The sequence below is a fragment of the Mytilus californianus genome, unplaced genomic scaffold (assembly GCF_021869535.1).
Source record: "Mytilus californianus isolate M0D057914Y unplaced genomic scaffold, xbMytCali1.0.p SCAF_5, whole genome shotgun sequence".
Classification (NCBI taxonomy): domain Eukaryota; kingdom Metazoa; phylum Mollusca; class Bivalvia; order Mytilida; family Mytilidae; genus Mytilus; species Mytilus californianus.
In genome coordinates, this window is record NW_026262701.1 from 117,885,659 (window position 1) to 117,912,805 (window position 27,147).

At 32.2% G+C, this 27,147-nt stretch overlaps 2 protein-coding genes across 2 annotated transcripts; one reads left to right on the forward strand and one right to left on the reverse strand.

Moving 5' to 3' along the window:
* The first annotated feature begins 597 nt into the window (after positions 1-597).
* LOC127700830 (uncharacterized) lies at positions 598-13,227 on the forward strand. Its single transcript, XM_052204516.1, has 11 exons — positions 598-766; positions 3,068-3,110; positions 3,386-3,557; positions 4,277-4,446; positions 5,137-5,198; positions 5,504-5,553; positions 7,922-8,081; positions 8,833-8,904; positions 9,381-9,442; positions 10,755-10,858; positions 12,824-13,227. Exons 1-11 carry the CDS (start codon positions 668-670, stop codon positions 13,003-13,005), a joined length of 1,176 nt encoding a protein of 391 aa, XP_052060476.1. The 5' UTR covers positions 598-667; the 3' UTR covers positions 13,006-13,227.
* Positions 13,228-17,825: 4,598 nt separating this feature from the next.
* Positions 17,826-25,408, reverse strand: LOC127700835 (testis, prostate and placenta-expressed protein-like). Its single transcript, XM_052204521.1, has 7 exons — positions 25,044-25,408; positions 22,370-22,431; positions 21,672-21,730; positions 20,164-20,249; positions 19,610-19,671; positions 19,000-19,064; positions 17,826-18,345 (listed from the first exon to the last, which is right to left on the reverse strand). Exons 1-7 carry the CDS (start codon positions 25,264-25,266, stop codon positions 18,282-18,284), a joined length of 621 nt encoding a protein of 206 aa, XP_052060481.1. The 5' UTR covers positions 25,267-25,408; the 3' UTR covers positions 17,826-18,281.
* Between the last annotated feature and the right edge of the window lie 1,739 nt (positions 25,409-27,147).

Here is a 27,147-nt window from a genome sequence, read left to right on the forward strand (position 1 = left end):
GAAATGCAAGCTGACCCTTTTGGAGCACCGAATTTACTCCCGGTTTTGGATGAAATCGTATTACTCATTTTTAGTTTATCATGAAGAGTTTTGTGAACTGCTGTACTTTTGTCTATTTTATTTTGTTCATTTTATTATCTGTGGTTTTTTTCCGTCTTTTTTTAAGTGGCCCACTTGTATCTACAGTTTCCTTCTTTTTGATAATCATACCGCGACTGCTTATTCTAATGTACACAACATTATTATTCCAGGTCTTGGTTCACATAATAATATTACCTTTACTTATTTTAAATATAATGAAGATAATTTTATAAAAATGTTAAGGTACATGAATCATTTCTTAAATTCTATTAATACATAACAAAGATATTATATTAGTTAAAACTTTCAAGAAGGAACACCAGTTATTTCTTTAATCCTTTTAATACATTATAGAAGAATCAAATTAAATGATTAAAATATTCAATATAACATCTCATTTATAGCAGAAAATCAAAATCTATAAATCATATCTATTTGTATTGATTACGTGTGTAAAACTTCGTAGGGCTACACGTGGAGTTGGTATACACAAAGGCTGCAGCAGATGTCCACAATGTTATCATAATCAATAACCACGTGGATAGCTTTCTTTTTATAATATTTTTGGTCATTTCAGTTAATCAAAATGAATTTTCATATTTATTTCAAAATTATTTTAGTGTACTTTTTACAGTTAGCAGAGCTGAAAATAATTGAGATATCTGGGTCAAACCTTCTCCGAAAGGTAAGCGGTTTTATTATTTTGTATGTAAAAATTAACTTCTCCGTTGGATTTATACCATTTTAGGATGAGAACGGTTTGTCAAGTATATATAAAGGTATCATCCGACCTGTAGATTTCCAAATTGACCATGATTTATTTATAGATTGTTGTTGATAGGAAAACTACAAATGTATCTATAAATGAAGTTCCCTTGTGGCGGTTAATCCCAAAAGAGCACTTCGGTTTCCTTAATCGAAAGAGGGTAGATGGTAGCAAGCAATCTTTTAAATCGAGTTTATAATGGTAAGGTTCAACTCATTTCTACAAAAATTTTGCGAACTAAATCTTGAGTTGGTTGACCGTCATGAATTATGTAACATGACGGGTGTTACATGTGGAGCACGAATTGGTCGCTCTTCCGGAACACCGGAGTTCACTCTTTTACTGGGGTTTGTGTTGCCGTTTAGTTTTCCGTAATTTTTTGTGGTTTGTTATTCGCAAGTTCAATTTCATTGTTATGGTGTTATCGGTTTTCTTCGACTAAGGATTTTTTATTGCCAAATTGGTATCTTCTTTCCTTTTTTCTACGTGTAAAAAACTCATGCACATGCTATGCGGTATGAGATTTTCTCATTGTTGAAGGTAGTACGGTATTCTATAATTGCTTTTATCTTCGTCATTTGAACTCTGGTGAATAGTTGTCGTATTGGCAATCATAAAACATCTCCTTATTTTTATATACTTGTTGACTTGCATGTCCGAAGTCAGAAATCCAAAGAATTGACTGGGGTATAGAAATATGGTTATTATTGGACTTCTCCCATTCGGGTTTTAAGAACATGCTAAAGAGAGCCCCACGTTTAGCAATGTTGACTGTATAAATACGTAGCTACGTTCAGTCGGAGTGAAGACGTTAATCCAATGCCTTCTGTATATAGGAAGAGGGTCACACTCTCTGCGTGTTAAAAAACTCTTGTAACACCTATTTGAGAGGTCCATAGGTGGCATGTTGCAAGGCTTAATTTCTATCCCTATTCAACATATCATTTTCTAGCTGCTATCGAAATCCAAATCATTCATCCCGGGCGACCTACTTTGAATAGAACTTATACATGGATTTGTTGTTGAATTTGATCTCTTCCTGAATATGCGCAAACATTTTGACACTGGACGTAAAGCAAACAACAAGCAATCAGTTAGCCATAGTCTGAAACCTCGTTAGTGCCTCTTTGGTTCTCGGACCGACAATGCATGAACTGTTTGCCACTGAACGTAAACAAACACCTATTGATCTATCAAAAGTCAGGAACCTCGTCAGTGCTTGTCTTTGTTTGTATCTTAATTTCGTTTGTAATTTAGTAAAAAAAAAAGGGTATTAATTGTTGATCGTTCATATAGTCTCTGTTGAATAAATTCACATCATTTCTAGACCTGGGTCGATTTAGAGTTTTACTTATTATAAACATATATAGACACTTTTCTATTGTTGAAGTCTGCATGTTGACCCAAGATGTCTTGTGATAAATGTGTTGTTTGGATTGCCATCCCATTTACGTATACTCCATATCTCACTTAAGATACGTAAAAACCTTACCAAAAAACTTGATATTCTTCTTTGAAAAGGTTTATGGTGTGTTTATTGCATCAATTTTTTTTAAGATATACGACAAAAAAATGGCAACTTGACATAACTGATGCTACAAGAGACCGAAACACATTTTTTAATAGACTGTAAATTTTACTCAGATATAAGGGAAGAACTTGTTAACTGTATTGATGTTTTGAGCAACTCTTTTAATGGTTTTAATTCTGATGACAAGTTTGACTCTATTATGAACTGTGATTATACTCAAGTTTTATTAGTAAAGACATTGCATCTTATGTTTAAACGTAGGAAGATAAATTTGTAAATTTTGTATCTTTTTAAATGTATAAATGAATTTTAACGAGTATTTGACATGTTAAGTATCGTATGAAATCTACTTTTATTATCTAGATATTGATTTTGAATTTTTCATTATAGCATATATGTTTTTATTTTAAAAAGGATGAAAGTGTCTCATGTGTCTTAAAGGAGGGATCTTATATGGTTTTGAATATTTTTATATTGTGTATGATAATGTATATTTGATTGTGACACTATAATAAAATATTTACCTACTACTTACTTTAACTTATTTTGTCAGGTATTTAAATATTTTCAATACTGAAAGAGGTGATACTAATGAACAGTAAAATGTACACAACTTAAAAAAACTAGTTCTCAAGTTAAAAGTATAAATTGCTATTATTATAATTATTTGAATATCTATTTTTTCACAGCTTCAGAATGATGGGAAATTCTTGATAATATATGTAACAAATGGTAAGTTCAATTTAATCTCGTTCTATGATTATGGTTCAAACAGAAACGTCTTTATTTTATGGGTTTTGCGGGGAATTTATTCCGGATAAGTCAAATTATTTAGGTTTTTTTTAAACTAACTTATCAAAGTTAAGACGGTAAAATACATACAAACCACAGGGTGCCTAAAAACAAAAATTCAGAAATATATGATTTTAGACTTATCGATATTTAATTGATTTCATGTTTATGAAGGAAAAAAGAAGTATCATAAGCAGATTGGTTGCATTTTTCAGGTTGTCATGAATGCAATCTTGCTTATTCAAAGTTTGTGGCTGCTTCTCAACCATTTGACAGAGAGGAAATAAGGTTTGGGAGAATTCAGCATACTGGACTTGCAGCAACATTAGAAATTGATACATTTCCATCGCTAATCTACTTCAAAGCTAATTCATATCAAGTTAATAGGTTAGTACGGCAGGTAACCGTGTTTATGATAAAAGAATGATAACTCTAACTGCAAATATAACAATTTATCTGTAGACTTGGCCAGTTCTTTGGATTCTTTGCTGCAGAGGTCAATGATACAAGGAGTAATGTAATACTAATTTTGATATCAAAACGCAATTATTCAAAACATGGCTATATATCTAATATCTAGCTAATCAATTAAAATTAAAAAAAAACAATTCAGAGGGAAAAGTGTGAATATTCATTAGCTCATTGTTAAAATGTCTTGCAGCCACCTACATGTATATATAACATCCTTAGTCTTTTTAGCAAATTGCAAAAAGCTACACATACAAATGTTATGAACGTACATATGTTGTCAAAATATGGTCTATAGAACAAAGTAAAACAGACAAAGATAATTATTAATCAGTCAAAGTTAGATGTAAAACAGATTAAATTAACTACGAGTAGAACGACAAACAAGAAAAAAAGTGTAAGAAGGTCAATACTTAGCACTAACGTATTCGGTAGGTCGATTCAGTTACAAGGTAACATAATAAAACTTTTCACCAAGCCTCATTTGAAAGATTAGTCTTTTAAGTGGTAATCGCCGAATAACACACGATGAAATAATGAAATTCCACAAACAGACTAGGCTTGAAAGACGACTCAACGTAAAAACAAACGAATCACCAACATGTGTAATCATTTGTGGCCTATATTTTATTTTCCAGGGCAAAAATAGATATAACAGTTGATAGTATTATACAACTAATCAGTGATGTCACAAAGAGAGACTTTATTTATATGGACAAACATTACACTGTGGAAATAAATAAAGCCAATTTCGATGATACACTTGATACACCTCGCCAATGCAAATTATTGCTGTTGTATACAAATGGTATGATATAGTTATTTATATTTCCTTTTAAATAAAGTACTAAAATAACAGTTTTCCGATCAAGATGATACCAACAGTGTTTACGATTAAAACAAATGCTCATAATTTTCTCTCCGTGTACCATACTTACAACTGAAATGAAAATAAAAGTAACAAAGCGTCAGGGCTTATATAAAAATGTTGTATTTTAAAACAGAAAAAAAAATACAAAGATATACAATGATTGTTTAAACAGAACAGCAAATACTAGTGATTGAGCAACGCAAACTAAAACCTGGCACGAATTATAAAACGTCACCACAAGGTAAATCGAATATCTTCCACCATCTTCGATTATTAATTAACAGAAAACAATCGGTCTAGAACTTTAATAAAATATGAAAACTTTGAGAGGAGAGTAAAAAAAGAGGTGAAAGATTCCAAAGGGACATTCAAACTCACAAGTCGAAAACAAACTGACAACACCATGGTTAAAAAAAAAGAAAAACAATCAAAAGACAAACAAAAGTATACAAAACACAACAAATAGAAAACTAAAGACTGAACAACACGAACCCAACAAAAACCGAGGGTGATCTCAGGTGCTCTGGAAGGGTAGGCAGATCATGCTCCACATGTTTCACCCGTCGTGTTGCTCGTGTAAGTACAAACCTGATGATCAATAAGTATAAAGAAGTATGTATGTTGTAGAGAATAAAGACAAAGTAGAATGGTTTGATGACTTAGCTGAGTTGTTTAAAAATGACGAGAAGGTAAGACGTAAATACAGTAGATATTATTATTCAAACAATATTCTTAGTTCGTTTGGATTATGTGATTATTAAAACAAACCTCAATTGCATTGGTTAATTATGTTGTTAAATAAATTTAGTTAAGAATATCAAAAACGTATACAAGTAATCTTTATCTTTAATTTTATTTTGAACCTTCAGATATCACCAAATGGGAATATGAAAATGTATTTTCGGTTTTTTTTCAATTTATTTATTTATTCATATATTTATTTGTTTATTTTGATTTAAATAAAGTTTGATAAAAATTAAAAATGCTATTCCAGATAATGTTTGCTCGATTGGATGTCCACAGAGAAGGCGAACTAAAGGATAGGTAAACAAATGTATATTTCTTAGATACATGTATATATTTCCTGGATGAAAGTGTGGTATTTGCATTAATTATCATTAGTAAGATAGAGACGTACAACCGCAGATAGTTGATAAATATACATTAACCACAGAGTGAAAACCTTCTCTATATATGAAAATAGTGAGATTTGGTATGGTTGCCAATAAGACAACTATCCGTATCAAAGAAAACAGGACAAAGATGTGAACATTTTCAGGTCACTGTACGGCCTTCAACAATGAACAAACCCAATACCGTATAGGAAGTTATGGAAGGCATATCCAACTATAGCAGTCATCACGTGACATTGGCGACGTCACACATCACCCGTATCATGCCCAAGTAAAATGTATAGAAATGCACAGGGGCTTTCAGGAATCGATAAAATAAATTACTTTAAGTTCATGATAAAAAAAAGTGTGGAAATATATAGTAATTCCTCATATATTTAGAAATATATTTATGCCTTTTGGAAAAGTTTAAATTTTGGTCTTCTCCCTTCCAATTGCTTTTGAAAATTTGTCTTGTTGCCTCGATAATTCACACTGTTAAATCATCCAACTCCGATAAATATTGGATTTTCTGTCGTGTTAAACCTAAAATTGCGATTTAAACAAAACAGATGGAAAAATTGTGGAAATATGTGCTTATTACTATATTCATAAATATTTGAAATATCGTACATGCAATAGTTTAATTTTTTATTACGTCCCTTCCAAATTGATTTGAAAATTAGCTATTTTCAGAAAATCGGGTATTATTTTTCAAGATGGCGACCACATTGACAGCGTGGGCCGACTTGGTAAAAATATATTTTGTAAGATTGTTACAATGAAAATCAAATAACTGTTGGATGCTCGCGTTTTCAGTCATTGTCTTACCTTAAAGCAGCATAGAATCAAACATTGGTTCCTTTTGATAAAGCTGATACATGCTGTTGTTTTTTTATAAAAAATTTAAAAAATGGCGACCAAATAATTTTCAAACGTAGACGATGTTCGACACTTATTTTGTCCATGCAAATAATTCAATTTAATTTCACTGTTTATATTGCAATTAAATATGACACGTTATTGTCACTATAATGATAGCCAAGGACATAGCTAGACTAAGGAGATATTAAGTCATAACATCAACGTAATCAAAGAAAACAAACATGGCACCTAATCACGATGTAAGTTTTGACAATACCTATGTAGATGTATGTTTTGACAATACCTATGTTGATTAGTGTTGTCAGATTCTCAATGAAATTCATTACGATATTATTTTATATTTATAAAAGTAGACCTCGAATGGATATTAACCGAGGTGAAATAACTATATTTTTCAATTTTCTTTAAACCATTCATCGGGTAACTAGTAAATTTTACATAATCCTAATTAAACCAGTAACATGCAGAGTTATCGAACGTAATTATGACTGGAATAGTTGCATATGATCACGGGATGAAAAATGTCAAAGAAGAAATAATTCAAAATACAAAAACAACGGTCTGATTTATAATACAACAATAAACGAAAAACAATTATGACGGACAACAACCAACGACAACCACGGGACTACAGGATCCTTGCTTGGGACAGGCACAAACATACTGTAACTGGGTTAAACCTATTTGTGAGCTTAAACCCTCAAGATCAACTTATTAAAGGATATATTGTCCGGGACATAATTATTCATCTTTTTAAACATACATTTGATATTTTGCTTGTGTGTCTCTAAATGCTTTATTCAATACATTTGAAGTTCTTTATTTCCGAATAATTAACACGTGGTAAAACCAACAAATGAAGCGGAGTCAAAAATTTCTAATTTTTAAAACATTTTTTATCGATATCAAACAATAAAGGTATTCTTTTTTTCGTATTTATTTTTAGTGAACATTTTTCTTTTGACATTTTGATATTCAATTAGTTGAGATTAAAAAGTTTGTGTTTTCAAAAATCCGTTTTACCACGTCGTATTGGTGTACCAAGTCAGGATCCTCGTCAGTGGTTGTCATTAGTTATTTCTAAATACTTTGCCCTTTTAGAGACTGTAAGTATTTTTTGTTTATGAAAGATTTAAAACAGTCCCTTTTTTATTCATTCACATCATTTGAGGATTGAGGGGATGACACCGTTTTGGGATGGTTGATACATAAAAAAGTGGGGTCTGGGGAAAAAAGGAGGAAAATTGTGGGGAGCGAGAAGAAATTCCAAAAAATATGGTATTTGAGAAATGAGCCTCCCCATGTCACCCAACCCCCTTTCAAAATTCATAAACTGACATATGTATAATTATTTGTCTAAGTACAGTTTGTTGTATATTGAGTTTATGTATGTATATTGTAAATATTTTGATCAGGTTCAAAGCGAGGGCGTTCCCAGCTTTATACTGGTACAGCGATGATGAAATTCCCCGAAAGAGCATGTACGGGGGAAGATTCGATAAAATAGAAATAATGGCATTTATTACTGATAAAACTGGGATAACAAGACAGCAAAATGGGGCTTTACCAGAAGGGGTAAGTCAAATTTGATTGAACAGTTTCTGAGATATACCAACTATTCACAATGCATGCAATTGGGAAACCTGTCGAACTAACAATACTCTGTGGAATTAGAATAACAAAACTGTTTGACAGACTTCCATACCTACTGTAAATGTAGTCATACTTCCAAGGTCTTATATAAATAACTATTGTGTACAAAAGACAATTTCGATGCTGAATGTTGTTTGAAATCTTCTGCTGCTAAAAAATATATGAATTTTTTATCCGTTTATTTAAAGTTGAAACGATGTCATAATTGAATAGAAAATTTCATTTCTGCGTCTATAAGACTGATGCTATAAGATACAGATATTTGGAGTTTGGAATCGAAAATTACACTTCATTCAACCACGTGGCAAAAGCTACCTATTGTGGTTATTGTTAATTTGTTGTCGTCATGAATGTGTATGAAATATTTTCCACTGTGCGTTAAGCATACAACTATCAATCACTCAATCTTCCAGTTTCTAAAGATAACATACTCGTTCTTTAATTTCTGGAAGATAGTTGTCGTATTCATACCACATCGCCTTTTTTTTGTATTTAACGTTCTAGGTATGTTAATGTTTACATACAATTGTAACTGTAAGACCAATCAAAATTCTGTAATAATACACCAGGGAGAATTAAAATCACTTTCAGTCAGAAAATGTCGAATAAGTTATTGCTATAACAGATTAGTTGTAGTTTTTCTTTTTTCTAAAATACACATATTTTATTGTAGGCTGGGCTTTTGAAAGAAATGGACGAGCTGATCAAAGCTAATAAGAACACAATCGCTAGTGGGAAGAAAATGGTAAGCACAAAATCCTAATGGGGGTCTTTATGTGTTTAACTTGGTTAACTTAATGATTTTCTTAAAAGTAAGAATATCCAAAGGAAATGTTGTTTTTTATGTGTTGTATTTTGAAAAGTCTGAAAAAGTTATTTAAAGTCATGGTAGATATCAAAAGATCATTTCTGTGGAATTCATTTTGAACATTATGAGATCACAAAATTATATCTGTATTCTGAATCAAACAAACCTTCTTTATTTATTGCTTCTGGATTAGCCTTAATCACCAGAAGCAAAATATTTCCTCAGAGAAATTTTGGAACCATTAATAATACAAAAATCACCCCAAGATACAATTAAAAGTAGCTTAAATGACTTTGCATTGCCTGAAAAGTTACAAAAATAACACAACAAAAGATTACACAGACAGATGAAAATGTAGTAATTCGAAAAGTATGGTGGCTAAAATGGTAATGTTTTTGTTTTGTTTTCTATAGAAAAGGATTGTACAGAAAGCTAAAGAAATTATGGAATATTACGACGATAAAGACATGCAAGAGTATGTATCAAAAGTACTATTCTCTAATTTTTTCACTATTTTCACATTTACCAACCGATTGTGAAAAAATTGTTCTCCTCACTAGTGAAATATCTGTTCTCGGCAAAATTATAGGTCGAAATTTGATTATGAGGTCAAATATTTTTGGTTCCTCCGAATTTCCTATTGTGACGTCATGAAAAAAGGCGACCATGCCTGATGACGTCACATATAAAGAACACATCCTTCTGCAAATCTTTGAAAAGGAAGGATAAAAATCATTAGAGAAAAAGATTCCACCACTATAACTCGTGTATCACGATATTTCTCCACTCTCAACAGTTAAATTTTTATTATTTAAAAACCTCGGCAAGCCTCGCGCTTTAAATATCAAAATATAACTGTCTCGAGTGGAGAATATCGTAACACACTTGTTGTTGTGGTGTAATCTATATTTCCATCTTAGCAGATGCACATATTTGGGCATGAATGTAGGAGATAATCATTATTTTGATTGATTGATTGATTGATTATTTAATTGAATGTTTTTAATTTCCGGACATTATGTTAAAATCTTATCAGGACTTGCCTGTCCCAAGTCAGGAGCCTGTAATTCAGTGGTTGTTTTTGTTGCTGTATATCATATTTCTTTTTCGTTCATTATTTTGTACATAAATCAGGCCGTTAGTTTTCTCGTTTGAATTGTTTTACATTTGTCATTTCGGGACCTTTTAAAGCTGACTATGCGTTATGGGTTTTACTCATTGTTGAAGGCCGTACGGTGGCCTATAGTTGTTAATTTTTGTGTCATTTGGTCTCTTGTGGAGAGTTGTCTCATTGGCAATCATACCACATCTTCTTGTTTTTATATTGAACACAGTTTCCTACCCAATCAAATTGGTCTTTAGTACTGGGGTCACACCAATTATTTCAAATCAATAAATAAAATTCAAATTCAAATCTGAATGTTATCTATAAGATTATAATACCATTTCATTGATATTATTTGCAGGAAATTGTTTGGTATTTTTTCTTAATGTAATTCCGATAAGTTAAACTTTGTGAACACAGATGTTTACGGAAAGCTTATAACACAGTAATGGTGAAACATGAGGTTTTCATAGAAACATTTAAACATGCATGTACCGGATTGTCTTTAAAAATGACAGAAAAGTAATAATTTGACGAAATAATGTTCCCTTTTCACATTTAAGTAGAATAACTTGCTTTCATGTCTAAAACCTGTTTACTAAGACGTATTTCTTGCAGAATCGTCTGTGTTTTTAGCTGACCATTAACCTACACATTTGGTCATATTTATGTTTTATTTCAGACTAGCAGAATACTATGTTTACTTATTGGAAGAGGTTGAATACCACGAGGAAACATCAGTTATAGATGATGAACGATATTATCTTATCCGAGAATTAGTCGATCGTAAGTGCAAGTTCTTAACTTCAATAAAACAACAGCAAACAAAATAACAATTATAATGGAATGCGTTATAAAGATATAGTTTAAATCAATTTTATTTTTAATCATGATTCTACAATTATACCTTTTAATATAGCCTTTTACATTAAAATAAGTACATTTTGATGTTATTATTACCACTGGTTCGATACCTCTGCTGGTTGATTATCCCCGACGGAATCACCAGTCCAGTTGTTCAGTATTTCGGTCCTGGCATGACAATCGGTACTTGTGTGTTGTTTTTCGGTACTGACATACTGTTTTAATATTGGAACTTGCTGATACAAATTATGAAATGTGTCTCTCTTGTGAATAGCTCACTTTCCTTGTATCAGTTTGGTCATACTTCATACAGGAACTTCTTAGGAAGAAAGATAAGAAGTTAGCAATATCCTTAAGTCTACGTTCCGCTATATAGATGATGTTCTCTCACTAAATAATACAAAATTTGGTGACTATGTTGAACGAATCTATCCCATCGAACTAGAGATAAAGGATACTACAGATACAGTTAAGTCTGCCTCCTATCTTGACTTACATCTAGAAATTGGCAATGAGGGTCGGTTGAAAACAAAATTTTACGACAAAAGAGATGATTTCAGCTTCCCAATTGTGAACTTTCCATTTCTATGTAGCAACATTCCAGCAGCGCCTGCATACGGAGTATATATCTCCCAATTGATACGATATTCCCGGGCTTGTGTTTCCTATCATGATTTCCTTGATAGAGGATTGTTGCTCACAAGGAAGCTATTAAACCAAGAGTTCCAAATGGTGAAGTTGAAATCATCCCTTCGTAAATTTTACGGACGCCATCACGAGTTGGTTGACCGTTATGGAATAACCGTTTCACAGATGACATCGGATATGTTCCTTATGTCGTAACTACAATACCCTCCCTTTTCACGAATGTGACTTACCGAATTAGACTTTTTACCGGATTTGTAATAACATAAGCAACACGACGGGTACCACATGTGGAGCAGCATCTGCTTACCCTTCCGGAGCACCTGAGATCACCCCCAGTTTTTGGTGGGGTTCGTGTTGCTTAGTCTTTGGTTTTCTATGTTGTGTCATCTGTACTATTATTTGTCTGTTTGTCTTTTTATTTTTGGCCATGGCGTTGTCAGTTTGTTTTCGTTCTATGAATTTGACTGTCCCTCTGGTATCTTTCGTCCCTCTTTTATGTCCTTTACGGTGGCTAAATATTTTGGCCTCCAGCATTACTTAGACACAGAAAGTCTATGCGTGCGCACCATGTGCAGTTTTTAAAACTGGTGTTGTTAGGGAGCTACCATTTGATTTTTATGGAGGGGCTAGGATGAAAAATGTTGTCCTGCCTATTTATTTTCCCCTCTATTCGGTCCTGCCTTTTTATTTTTCACTCTATTCGGTCCTGCCCTTTTTATTTTAGTTTATCCTGACTTTTTTTTTTACATAAATTGTCATCCTGCCTTTTTTTTTTTGCAAATAATCTCATCCTGCCTTTTTTTTATACTCAAAAATCCTGTCCTGCCTATTTTTTTCAAATTTCATCCTAGCCCCCCCCCCCCCCCCCCCCCCCCCCCCCCCCCCCCCCATAAAAATCAAATAGTAGCTCCCTTACTTTTAAAACTTATTGAAAATAATGCACTATTGAAAAAGTTACAGCACACAATCATGACAATTTCATAGAACCGATACCAACATTGTCATTAAGTATTACATTGTCATTAAGTATTACATTGTCATTGTGAAGTTTAAAACAATGTGTTTTTCTATGACATTGGCTTTATATGTATTGTTTCATCGAGATATAGATTTGGGTTATAAATAGTTAATGTCTGGTTCTTATTAACATAAAAACTTAACATACCGGTATATATAAAATATGTGTCTATCATGTCTGTCCTATATGGCAATTTGTAGCGTATTACTCTTATACTTCAGCAAAAGGACCAAGACAACGGGAATTATTGCTAAAGAAACAAAATGTTGTTCGGCAGTTCTTTGATATAATGGGAGATCAGTTGCTGAAGAGGAATTCTAAACAGTCACCTATAGTAAAAGCCAAAGAACCACGCCCACATAAACACCACCATGAAAAAATACACAGACACGAAGAATTATAACAAAGTATCCAATGACTATTTCACTGAGTAAAGGAATATCTTGAAATTTCAAATAACACGTGCTCCCCAAGTTATCATTATAGAAAACTTCTAATAGTACTTACGACTTTCTCCTTGTTATCTAGGTTGTTTTAATTCATATGTATTTTGTTCATTCTTTAATTAGGCATTTTACTTAATTTTGTTTCTGTTCTTAAATTTGTAATAAACGAATTTTATTTATGTAGTTATTTAATTTAACAGAATAATTCAAAGATAGAATGTGGCATGATTGCCTTTTGAGACTACTTATCCTTCATAGACACATTTAAAGGATAAGGATGTTAACAACTACTGGTCGCTGTACGAACTTCAACAATGAGCATCACCCAATGCAAGTATGACAGTTGTTGGTGAGAAATGCAGTCAGTTGGTTTAATCTTTCCCAGGTATCTCATGTGATTTTTTTCTTTTGTACTCATTTACTCGTGTACTTTTTTTTGAATTGGTAATGTAAAAAAAAAAAAGAAAAGGACAAAATAATAATTAAAACCCAACCTACACAAATTTGCTGCAGACCTTATTATTTTGATCAATGTCTATAAAAGCGATGAATATTTCATGCAACACTGTTCAAATGAAAACTCTTAAGCTCGGCTATTCATGACACACCAATACATCATATTTTACAAAAGAGCAATTTTAATGGCGATGATATTATGATTGAAATGATAAAGTTGAAAATTATGATATAGGCCATATTTGAAGGAAAGATATACATTTCCATGAGGTGAATTTCTTATGAATACAAACAAAAATGTATTAATTTGAAACTTACAAGTAGACGTACGTAAACAATTATTTTGTCTCTCACATATTCAGATAAAGTATATTTGATAATCTAAAGATATATATTTGAATGAAAAGAAATATATTGGAATTATTTCAAAATCATTCATCAATAGGGCTGTTCCGGACCATACGAGTATTTGGACCATACGCGTATGGTCGGAACATATGAGTATTATACTTGTTAATGTTATTAACGGGCCGGAATATACGGGTATTTAGACCATATAGGTATTTTTCGAATAATTCTATCTTTCTTTGCAGGAACCCACAGCTCATTCTCTGAACAAAAAACCGCACAAGTTACTATCTGAATTCGGTTATCTTTTACATATTGTCTAAATCTTGGTGTATCTGTCGTCTTGCATTCGCTAAGAGTCAATTCAAATCGCCTTTATACTGCCGATATTCGTCCGTAAGTGAAACCGTGACATGCGTTTGGGGCATTGATTTTTTATTCTATTTTCTTAGTGTTTAAATTATTATTTCAGAAACAAAATTTCTTCTTATTTCTACTTATTTTCATTAAATTGATGTGTTCTTGCTCCTATTCATACGATCTTACTGTCATTGTATGATTGTATGAATAGGAGACAGAACACAATAACAAATTTACTCAAAAACAATAAGAATATTTTAAGAATTTACAATTTAATAAAAACAAATTTAAGCACCAAAAGAAATTTTAAAAAGAAAAGAAAGGGGGTTCAATGACCAAAGTGCCTGTGAGTTAAGCAATTAACTTATTGTTTAACAGTTCATTTTGATATTTCTTGAAGTAATTTTCCAAAGTCGATATATTATGTTTCGTATAGACAAATCGATAATGACCATGTTAAAACTAGTTTACTATAATTCTTACTTGTAAGTAATATTCACTCTATTAAATTAATCATGTAAAAATGACTACCATATGATTGAATAAGTCAAAATTCATTTTTAGAAACTCTTGATTTATGTGAGACCTTTTTAACGTTCATCGTGCCAATTACCTGGACTATACACGTATGGTCGGACCAAATGAGCATATGGTCCTGAACAGGGCCAAAAAGTAGTTATACTGAAAATCTTAAATCCGAAGAAAGCGACTGGACCAGATCTGATTAGTCACAAGCTACTGATCAGCTGTAAAGAAGAAATAGCAGTGCCTTTATGTATTATTTTTAATTTTTCATTACATACAAGCACTTATCCTACTCAATGGAAACTGGCTAATTTTATTCCAGTCTTTAAAAATGGAGATCCTTCAATTCCCTCTAACTATCGTCCGATTTCACTTATCAGTTGTGTAGGTAAAGTCATGGAAAGGGTTATTTATAAACGGGTTTATAATTTTATGGTTGAACATGGCCTATTTTACCTTTACCAGCTAGTCTGGATTTTTGGCCAAACATTCTACTACACATCAACTCTTGGAAATTTATAATTCAATTTTAAATCACTTGAAAATAAGGAAGATACTTGCTTTGTTTTTGCCGATTTTTTCAAAAGCATTTGATAAAGTATGGCATAAGGGCCTGCTTCTCAAATTAAAAGCCTATGGAATATCTTGTAATTTATTAAAATGGTTCTCCAGCTATTTAGAAAATCAAGAGCAGAAGGTTGCCAATAAAAACAGTGCTTCTTCTGTGGGTAAAGTGTCTGCAGGGGTTCCCCATGCAGGGTTCAGTTTTAGGGTCCCTTTTATTTTTGATATACACAAATGATATTAGCGTAAATTTAACGTCGCTCTGTAGATTATTTGCGGATGATACCTCCTTTGGTTATTCTAGTAGAAATCCAGCCTTAATACAAGAACATATTTCAAATGATTTAACTCAACAAAATAACTTGTCAAAAACATGGTTAATGTCTTTTTATCCAAAAAAAAACAACAGAAATTTTATATTTCACAAACAGACAACGACCAGATGACCTTTCATTTCGATTAAACAATCAAGAAATTCCGATAGTGTCTAATCACAAACACTTGGGCATAACTTTAAGTGAAGATTGTAAATGGAACGATCATGTTCTAAAAACATATCAAATCATCTAGGCGTGCTAAGAAAATTAAAATATAAGCTCAATCGTTCAAATTTAGAAAAACTCTATTTAATTAAAAAAGACCATTATTCGAGTATGGTTGCGAAGTATGGGATAATTGTGGTGTTACTAATACTGAACTGTTGGAAAAACTTCAGCGTGAAGCTGCAAGAATTGTCACAGGCCTACCTTATTATTGCAACGGTGAAATTTTATATTCTGAAACGGGTTGGGAACCTTTGTCTAATAGAAGAAACCGAAGAAAACTTCAGTTATTCTATAATATTTATAATGGACAAGCACCTAATTATTTACGAACACTTATACCACCTCCTGTATCAACTATTTCTGGATATAATCTTCGAAACAATCCTGACCTCATAGTACCTTTTTGTAGATTAGAACTAACAAAAAATTCATATTTTCCCAATACTATAAGAGAATGGAATAAAATCGATAGCGCAATTAGAAATGTAGATTCAATCTCCAAATTTAAGTATTATCTACGAAAGATATCATATCAATCTAAAGCCCCAAAATACTATTATGTTGGAGAACGTAAGGCAAACATTATATTAACAAGGCTTAGACATGCATGTTCAACTCTAAATGCTGACCTTTTTAGATTCAATATAATTGATTATCAAAGCTGTCGGTGCGGCAGTCTGACTGAAGACAGAATTTCATTTTTTCTTTGAAAGTCCGCATTATGCACAAATCAGAATTCACCTTTTAGACAAACTACTTTTTGTCCGTCTTTAGATCTTGGTACTTTACTAAATGGAAACGAAAATTTAACGCTCAGTCAAAATACATCTTTAATTAAAGAAGTCTTGCATTTTATTCGGAAAAGTGAACGTTTTGACCTTTAGAAAGGTATTTTTCTTTTTCTTTTTCTTTTTTTTTTTACTGATATAGTTAAGTATGTCGATGAATAAGCTTTTTTAAGTAGGACTGTTGTTTATCTTTTTGGGAAATCGTGAACTTTCTTCTCTTTTTTTAACTATTGTACAAATCTATAATTATCTAATGTTGTTGTTGCATGTCTTTATATTTATATATTATAACTTATTATATTTAGGAGAGGACTATCTAAGTTGTGATAACTTGTGTTTGATCCTTTTTGTTATATGTAATAATATGTTTAAATGAAAATGAAATGAGATATACTAGAAATAAAAAAATCGCCTGATCCCCTATCACTAAAAGTTTCTCCGTATACGGCACCAAGATGGCATCATCCATTATGCAAATTAATTTCTAATCAAATCCGAAAAGTCGAATTCACAATGATCGAGTCGTGATGATATCCGCAATATTCGGAAGTTCTTCCGCTGGACGCCGCCTAGCACTGGCAGGCATCTTTACATATTTCTCTTGATTGGACAGATCTGTACGTAATTGAATGTTGTTCTATTTAATAAAAGGGTAAACTTTTGTTGAGCACGACATTGATTTCACAGAATTAGAAATCACTTTGAGTTTCGCGGCCCCGAATTTTGGTACGGTTCATGATGCTAAAGTATTTTTCTATGTAATATTTTTAAACTTATTGCTTGTGATTTTTTCCGTCTTTTGCCTGCACGTAGTGTTGTCTGTCCATCGAGTTATTTTCAGTTTTTTTCACATTGAAACTGACACAACTGAGTATAAAAGGACAGTAGATACCACGACCGGTCAGGTGTACTAAAGTAATACGACCCCATCACAAACATCAGAAGTGGCGATTTCAGTTTAGCAGAGAAAATTTTCATTCAGTAATTCAGAAAGTCTTCAGAAGCTTCAGGTCAATATTCGTTTTCATAAAAATTTCAATAGGACATCCGTTAGGATGTTCCATGTACGATATTTAGAGAGAAAGGTTGTCATACACCATGTGATTAGTGACTAACTGGTTCATCTTCTTTATGGAAAATGAGATAAAAGAATATAACACAAGCTTATACCAACTATACAATATGAACAAGTTTGAAGTATGAAATTGGTTTATTTACAAAATAAAAAGTATCACAGCAAATAAAAATAGAGTATACAGATCTTAATACTGATGTAAAATTTTCTCATATTTACAACGACGATAAACTATATGATAATACTGAACAATTTGAGCAACATATATTCTTTTAAATGTTATACAAACTACTAAACATGTAACAATGAATACTGATAGTCAAAACAAGCTACAAAGCACTTAATATGTAAGCTCACTTGTAATACTTTTTTCATACATTCTGAGCAAATTTCATACTTTTTTCATACTTATATTCGTATGATAACAAATAGAAGGAATTTTTTTCTTCCATATTTATATTTATATAAATTCATAATTTTATTATGGGGTAAGGGAATATTTCAAATTGTCATTTACTTTAAGGAATGTTTCGTAAGACTTCATTTGAATCCTAGATTTGACTTCCGGTAGTTTATCTCCATGCTTCTGATGAAATACTTCTGCTAAACTGTGGATAGGTGTCTCTGTATCTAGCACTGCAAGAATAAAATATATGTAAATTGGTTATATATTGGTTTTAACCCGCTGCATTTGTTTGCACCTGTCTTAAGTCAGGAACCTGATGTTCAGAGGTTGTCGTTTGTTGATGTGGTTCATAAGTGTTTCTCGTTTCTCGTTTTTTCTATAGATTAGATCGTTTGTTTTCCTGTTTGAATGGTTTTACACTAGTCATTTTTTGGGACCCTTTATAGCTTACTGTTCGGTGTGAGCCAAGGCTCCGTGTTGAAGACCGTACTTTGACCTATAATGGTTTACTGTTACAAATTGTGACATGGATGGAGAGTTTTCTCATTGGCACTCATACCACATCTTCTTATATCTATATAGTATTAATAAACAAAAACAGATTTTTCAAATGATTTTTAATATGATCTTCCTTTTTATTTGGATGAATTTAGAAAAAAAACAAGTTGATCTCTTCGCAAAAAAAAAATAAAAAAACAGTCTTTTGTTAGTCTCTGTTATATAAATGATCTTGTTTGAATTGTATAATCTTTGATCTTATTTCAATATTCCAAAACTGTGGTTTCTATCTCATCCACGGTATGATGTGCATTACTTGTTTCATTTCATTTGTTTGTATAACTTCAATCGTGGTATTTTTAAGACTTTAATTTAAGCATACATACTATATATTAGCAGGAATAGGTTTCTGACCAAATTGATCTAATGTTGGTTCCTGGTGAAGTGTATACTGTAAAATACAAATTGATTTTAAATATTGAAATTATACTTCTAAGATAAAATAATCATGTAATTGCAAGGCTGCATTTGTTTATATCCTTCTTCGTTGGTCTTTGGTGATAGTTGTCTCATTGGCAATCATTTCACATCACAATATTTTATTATTAAATGCATTTCTTATATTCAATGTTGTAATCATGCTTTCTTTTTCTTTAAAGAATCTTTTTTTCTAATCTTAGTGTTAGGGGTAAACTGTCCGTAGAGCATAGACAAGAAATGGTAAACAGCGCGTATTTTTTTGCATAGTCGCTCATAAACTTAAGAATGCAAAAAAGTTTCCATTATCTCAATGACTTTGTATACTTTAAAAAAAGTTAATGTATATCAACCTTTACTGACATATGTGTTACGTATAATTCACTTCTATGACAACCGTATATTCTAGTCATAACGTTGTCCGGTTTAGATGGCCATTTTAAGAATTATTAACATAATCTACATCGAGTATCATTACAGATCAAACGTACAATAAAGAATAATAAAAAGTGTACTTACTCTCCATGATTTAGTGATATCTGGTCTTAGATATCGGACAGCATATCCTACAAATCTTTGATCTGAAACAACGATCAGGAAATGTTAGTGAGGAAGCTCATACTCAACACAACCCATATAAAGGGGAAATTCTTATAGTGACCGAATGGCAAAGTTTTTTTCTGTTTACTTTATGGTATAATTCTTTTCTGTTATGATTTCATACAGTACAACACAAATAAACTATTGGTAGCTATGACCTTAAAGTTGATCTTAGACATATTGACCATCATAAGACAAAGGAAGAGTGCCAATATCATGGCCAGTAGATAAAATACAAACATACGTATATTTCCCGTATTTATATATATGCTTACTGAAGAGGACTGGAACAAAAATGAATATGAAAAGACTAGATTCAACATGAGACGAGAATTATGTACAAAATTACAGTTTTTTTTTTTAAATGTCATGAGTTTCTCGTATAGTTTTGATTGACCTTTTAACCCTTCTCACCTTGAAATGTCAAAAACCTTGACCTCCTGACACAAGGTCGACTTTTTAATTACATTTACCTTTAGATTCGGGTAATTCCGGTAATTTGATACTGTATCTTTCTGGAGATCTATTCAGGAAATTTGACCATTCATCACGTGTTTTCCTTAAAAAAAAATCCAAAAAAATAAATCGATTTTTTCGCAGTAATTGTGTCTTCTAAAGAAAATCATTGCAATGGAAACACAAGCTCGTGAGAATAGAAACAACTTTATGTCATCTATACACCATAGTTAGGAGTCAGAAAGTTAAAGTCGGCTTGGTCATTTTAATATGTTATTGTGATATGAATATTTATAAATTTTGACTTGGATGGAGAGTTGTCTCATTGGCACTCATACCACATCTTCTTATATCTATGAACCCTGCTTTGTACTAGACCGACATGATGAGCCGGATTTTTAACTTGCTAGTTCACGGCAACAGTCAACAGGAAGACATGTCAAAATACCCTGACACAATATTATGACATCGGGCCAACCTGTCTTTATTCTTCTAAATAGAAAGCAAATACAAAATTACAAGTCGTTGGTTTGACCCAGTCGAGGATCGAATCCACGAATAACGATCTCCTACACTCAATGAGAGCTCGCTGCCACGAGACAATCGAGGTGGTTATTAAGGTTAATATTTGTAAACTGTATCTACAGCGGTTGAATTGATATATCATACATAATTCAAGCATGGTGTAAACGTATAAAAAAGTATATCCCATTGTTCTGAACTGATCCCTTCTTATTAGCATTAATAAAACTAGAGGTATTGTAAGCAAAGCTCACAAAATGACAATCCTCACCCGCACATAAAGGAATTCCAAAGTATATAATTTGCTTGGGGAAACCCCAAAAAGTAATTCAGGAAAAAAGGGAGATGCACAATTACATCATATTTAATAAATACTTATAACGTGATTGGGAGGAGTTGTTGATAAAAAAAAATGGTTCACCCAGGACAAAGCAATGGCAAAGTCCATGATCTGCTAGGAGATACCTTATAAAATCTGGATCAAAAATAAAAGCAGGTGCACAACTGCATTATACGGTGAACATTCTTATTAGGGTTTAAGGGGGAGAGGAGGATATAAAAGTGTACTTGTAGGGTGAAAATTGACAAAGTAAAGTTTCAATTTTGTACCCCTTTGGTATCCAGACGGGCCCGGGTTCCAGGTAGTATGGTATGTCTCTGACTAAAGTTTATGTGAAAGTTTAACATAACTCTGTCGAGCGGTTTGACAGTTGCAGATAAAAAAAAAGATGGACGATAAGACGAAAGAACGGACGGACTTTCACATCACTATTGGTGATGGTCAAGATCCCGGAAACGCTAGTTTTGTGAGGAAATAGCAGTTTGGAAGGAATGCGCCTATAGATCAATCGGAACTAACCTATGTAAGTAGATAGTATGTCCAGAGCGAAGAAGAAGCAAACGAGATTTCTAAAGCTCGCCAAAAAATTTAACACACAACAGCCTGCATTTAACAAGCCATCGTGCAGCAAATCACTGCAAAAACATATAAAATATTACTTACTTTAATTCGTCTGGAGTTGTGTAGTGTCTGTGTAACTGTCGACCTGTTTCTGTTATTTCCTGAAATAAAAAGTTTACAGAACGGTTTATATCTGTAATGGAGATGAACAATGAAATAGACATTATAATTAACGTATCGGTAAGATTTTCAAGTCGTTGGTTGGAAATAAAATGACAGAGTTGTCATGTCAACCACTTGTTTATAATCGTTGCCACTTTTTGAACTACATGCATGATAAGCCCTCTGTCTTCTATACAAGGAATGCATATAGGAAATCGTAAACCGTATATCTTAAATATAGTAATACCCAGTGTAGAATTTATATTTTCAGCATCATGAACATAATCTACAAATTGTGTAATAACATCATATAGGTAATAAACAATAGAAAGCATTTTAAATTGACAGAACATGACAATAGTATGGCCAATTTTGTTATCCGCGATTATTTTTTATCATTACTGGTTACTTCAGAAGCTACTCCGAGCGTACGATACGAGGTTCTATTCGTTGGTGAAAATCATAGGTGTTTGTTTTGGTCTAAACCATTCGTTGTTGTATCATTGGTGTATATCCCAACTGTATCTCTTTTGGATCCATATACGATACCATTTTGTAAATCGCAGTGAAATTTTTTGAATGAATTAAGTTTAAAAAACGTATGATAGACAAACCTGTATGTATGAAAATGTACTTACCAGACTAGACATGGCGTTGGTAGGTGGGTCAAACAATGTTGATGAAGACCTTTTAAAATCCTCTGTAAAAATATACATATATTTGTTAAAAGGATCAACTGAAACATTTACAGTATGTACATGTAAAAGGATGTGTTAAATCATGATAAATAGTGGAATTAGCAAATGAAAGAACATAAAAACTATAACTATGTATATTCCTTTTACTGTACCTTTCAGATACATTAAAATATAAAATACAACACTTACGTAAAGATTAATTCTGTCCAATAACTTTGCTTGCAGAAAATTCTACAAACGTATAATGGGATTGACCGGAGGCTATGCCTTTTCTGAATACATCTTTGAATTTATACATCCGAGTTAGATAGTCGTCCATATCAGGCAAACGAAACAGTAGCAGGGGCAGATAATAACGCATCAAGTCATCAATACTTGACGCGTTGTTTTTTGCGACGTTGCCGATAATAGGCATTCAGATTTGCGGAAAATACGCTGATTTCATCAAATCAGTTGCGTTAATTTGAAAGTAATTGCAAACAAAATAAATGTACTACGAAGCATTATGTTCCAGGTTAGTGAATCTGGTACCAGACACAAATAAAGTTACGTTGTGATGTGCGGTGGGAATACTACATGGCGATGTTGGTCAAGTTACAAATTCAAATTCAAATTCATCGCAATGTAAACTTTAAACAATAAGTTTGTAACAGTAAATAGGCTATGTCACAGACTTTGGTACTTTGCATGCAACTTAGGCTTGTTGAACTATAACTGAAAATTGAAAAAAAATGCATCTATTTCTTTTATTTTCTGAAATATTTCTGATTGATTTCCTTTAAAATAGGTGACAATTTGTATAGAAAATTAAATTGTCTTAAAATCATCAAATCTCAAATTTCAAGTCCATAGCTTTGAAATTATATGTAAATTTACGTTTGATTCATATGGTCACCAACTTCGTTTTTGCTGTATTTACCAATCTGTCACCTATAGTTGGAAGTGAAAAGCGTAAAAATTGGACGTTTTCCGGTTTACAACGTGATGACGTTACGTTTTGTGGTATTTTCACCTTGAATGCCACTTTGAATGATGTATACCGTAAAAACGAAGTCGGTGTCCCTATTATTGTTTTACATAATTAAAATGTTGTATTCAAAATTTTATCAAAATCTGTGGTACAGCCCATCTGCTGTATAGTACCTTGACCTTAAGAAAAAGGAGGGGCGTAATTCCATGAAATAGAATATATACGGTATACATTTTTTTGCCGATTTTATGCCAAAAAATTGTATTTTTCAAATCAAAGGGAGAATCCGCCACTGACAAAGTGGACGCAAACTAAAAACACAATGTTGGCCTTATACATGAACCCAATTACACCCAAGACCTAACCCAACCTACAACTATCATAAACTAGTCTTATTACTGTTTCTATTCCATGTACTGATTTTAAAACATTTTCAATTGAAGTAACAGATCAAAATCATTGTTCGAAAATAAATTTTTTAAGTAGCTTATTTTATTAATCAATTTGTTTTCAATAATTATAAAATGTAAATGCAGATTAATAGGACCTTTAACTATTCCTTTTCTTGAAACAGACATGCAAATCAATAGTTTAATTGCTTCATAGGGACTTTTGCATGATATCTATTAGTCCCAGATCTCAAAAGGTACAATTCGTTTTGAATTAAATATGTGTAAAGGGACGTTTAAACTCTATCCTATTTTGTCAGTTTACTTTAATTGCCTTTTTCAGGTTTACGTGAAGGCACAAACACTGTACAATGTATATCACAATGTCGTAATAAATGTAATATGTAAAAACTCGATTCATTTAATTCGAATTTCAAAAGCCCAAAAGAAAATAAAAGCCTTTAAATTCGACAGAATTCGCATATCTACCTACTTGAATTGAATAAATATAAATTTGAGACACGACAATAAAATATTAAATGGCCTTTTAATAGCATTGACAAAGTATTTAAATTATTTTAAATTATCAATCGACGGGAGGTAACATAAAACTGTCTCAAGTTCAAAAAAGAGAACAAGTGGTATTGGTATTATATTTTCTGCAATTTTACGGCAAAAGAGCATTTTATGTCTTTCAATTCCGACAGTTTTTTAGACGTATAAAAGCTTGTAAATAAGGAAATTAAAACTTTGGCAAGTCTCCCTATACGTGGCCCCAAATAGATTAATATGTTTTAATCGAACTCTAGAACTGACCAAATTTATTTTATCTTTTGACATATACATTTTAGATAATGAACACCGGTCTAATGAGTATGTATATTGATTGCTATAAGGTAACACAATAAACTATTTAAATATTTAATTCGATATCTTTAAAGAACATGGTATGTAATATCAATAAAACCGTTACCCCGTCATAAATCGTGTATATCTACTCTGCATGTCAAATATTGATTTACTTATATCTAATATTAGAAATTTTAAGGGAGGCAAGGATCATTAAGCTTAAAAGAATTATGTGATAACAAAAGTCAAATGAAAATGTTTTCAGTGTTCCTGTAAACTACGGATACATATTATTTCGTATCTTCATGAAATATACGGGGAGGGGTATTAAACTTAATATAATTCCGTGTTTCAGATTAACATCAAACGAAAATGAAAAAAAAAATAAAACAAATGAAAATCTTACCTGGTCCTACAGATGTAGTTGTTCGGCAGTGTTCATCTGGTAATTTGTGTCCAGCTGTATCCATATCCATTCTCCTGAAGCTAGGTATTTTTGGATGAAACAAGCCCGTCTTAACGGCCGCTAATTGTACTCTCCGATGAGACGGGTATTGGTAAGAATAACTGGGAATATTAATAGGGTTAATTTTGTCGGTAGTTGTTGGTTTTACTCCTACAGTTGTCATTTTCGCTGATTATTCCAATTACCGTAATTAAGAAAAAGTTAATTGTTCTTTTTTTGTAATAAAAATTAAATCCCAGTCTTCAAAACATACCTCGTTCCACAGTACCGATAGTTCAACTCTACTAACGTCGCTATGAGCAACTATCGACAAAAGGTTACGTCACAATGTGATTACAAGGTTCACTGCCGAGGATTTCCTAATGAAAGGTAAAAAACGTTACAACAATAACTTCTGATTATATTGTTTGTTTATCTCGTCAATAAAAAAGTTAATTATTTATTACTACGGGAAATATTGTTTGGATATAACAATTACGCTAATCAGTTCATAGTCAGTTTTACAATCAAAGTCTAAGACTACTATAAAATATATACAATACAATACAATAATAATTTATTATCGTCTCACCATCAATAATACATTTCACATTGTAAAAGTAAACTTTTTAAAGTTATTAAAGCCATTCTAAAAAGAATTATGAGAGACGGATTAAAAAGGAACTAGTATATTTATACATTTTCAAAAAGCTATTATAAAACAAAAGTTAAATAAAAAAAAACCTATTTACATCTATTATCGGATATATAAAAAACGTCTTCTACGGTCTAAAATAAGTTTGCAGGTTTTGGCACATTTTTGTATCACATTAATATTGTCATTGGCTAAAATAGATGAAAGTTTCACGGAATTCGGCTAAAGACTGAAATTTTCGTTTTCAAAATTTAAAATCTTATGTATTCAGTTGTTCGTCTCTAAGATCGCCGTACAGCGGACATTCAGACAATATATGCTCCTCCGTTTCAAAATTATCTTCACAAACAAAACAAGTTCTTTGATTTATTGGGAGAAATCTCGAAGCGTCCTGTCTCCATCCGTATTGGGGCAACACCGCAGCGAAACTGAGAATACGCTCTACGGTGTGATGTATAACAAGTTTATTTCGGTAAAGTTCTGTATATACATCCTGTTTAAATGTTCTATATGAACGTAGTTTGTTACCCCCTGGTTCCTTTCGTCTAGTAGTGTCACTATGCAAATCTTCATGCCATTAATATGTGTTATAGTAGTCTCAGTTTAAGAAACCGACTGATTTGTCTAGCAATCGAAAAGAATGTACAGCATCACTAGCACAATTCAGATTTTGAAGATACCTAAAATATGAAAAAGAAAAAGAAAGCAATAGCTGTCTTTTCAAGTTATACTTATTTGGGTTCAGACGCTGAAAATGTTTTTGCTCAGTCGAACGCCAGACATGTGGCAACTGCATTTGAAATTAACTACAACTGGATCGCTCCAAGTACCAGTGTTGCTGGAAACATTGCGCTCTGGCTTTTCTGTCAAAAAGGTTCGAGCATGACTATCGTACTCAGACTCAGAAATCAACCAACCAAAATGCTGGATTTTTGTACTCCGAGTACTGAATTTTATGACCATGTAGTCCATGCATCTGGCCTTTTATTATAAAAATTATAAAAATAAGGACACGTGGTATGATTACCAATGAGACATCTATCCAGTTAACATCAAAGATGTAAACCATTACAGGTCGACGCACGGTTTTCATCAATGAGCAAAACCCATACCGTATAGTGAGCTATAAAAAGTACCGGGATGACAAATGGGAAATAATTCACGTCTCTATGTTGAATTTAGGAGCATGACAAAGGACAAATCGAACCGGAAATAGGAATACCTTGTTCTTGTACGATGATACACCTTCCTGTGGACTGTTACGTTGTCAGCTATCACTCAAATACTCCACTCGGTATATTTTCGTTCTACATACTTCCCGTCCTAAATATGGTTGAGATATTACCAAATGGATGTTAAACATTTATCCACATACCGTCATCTTTACTTGTTATCCTCCAAAAAAAAAAA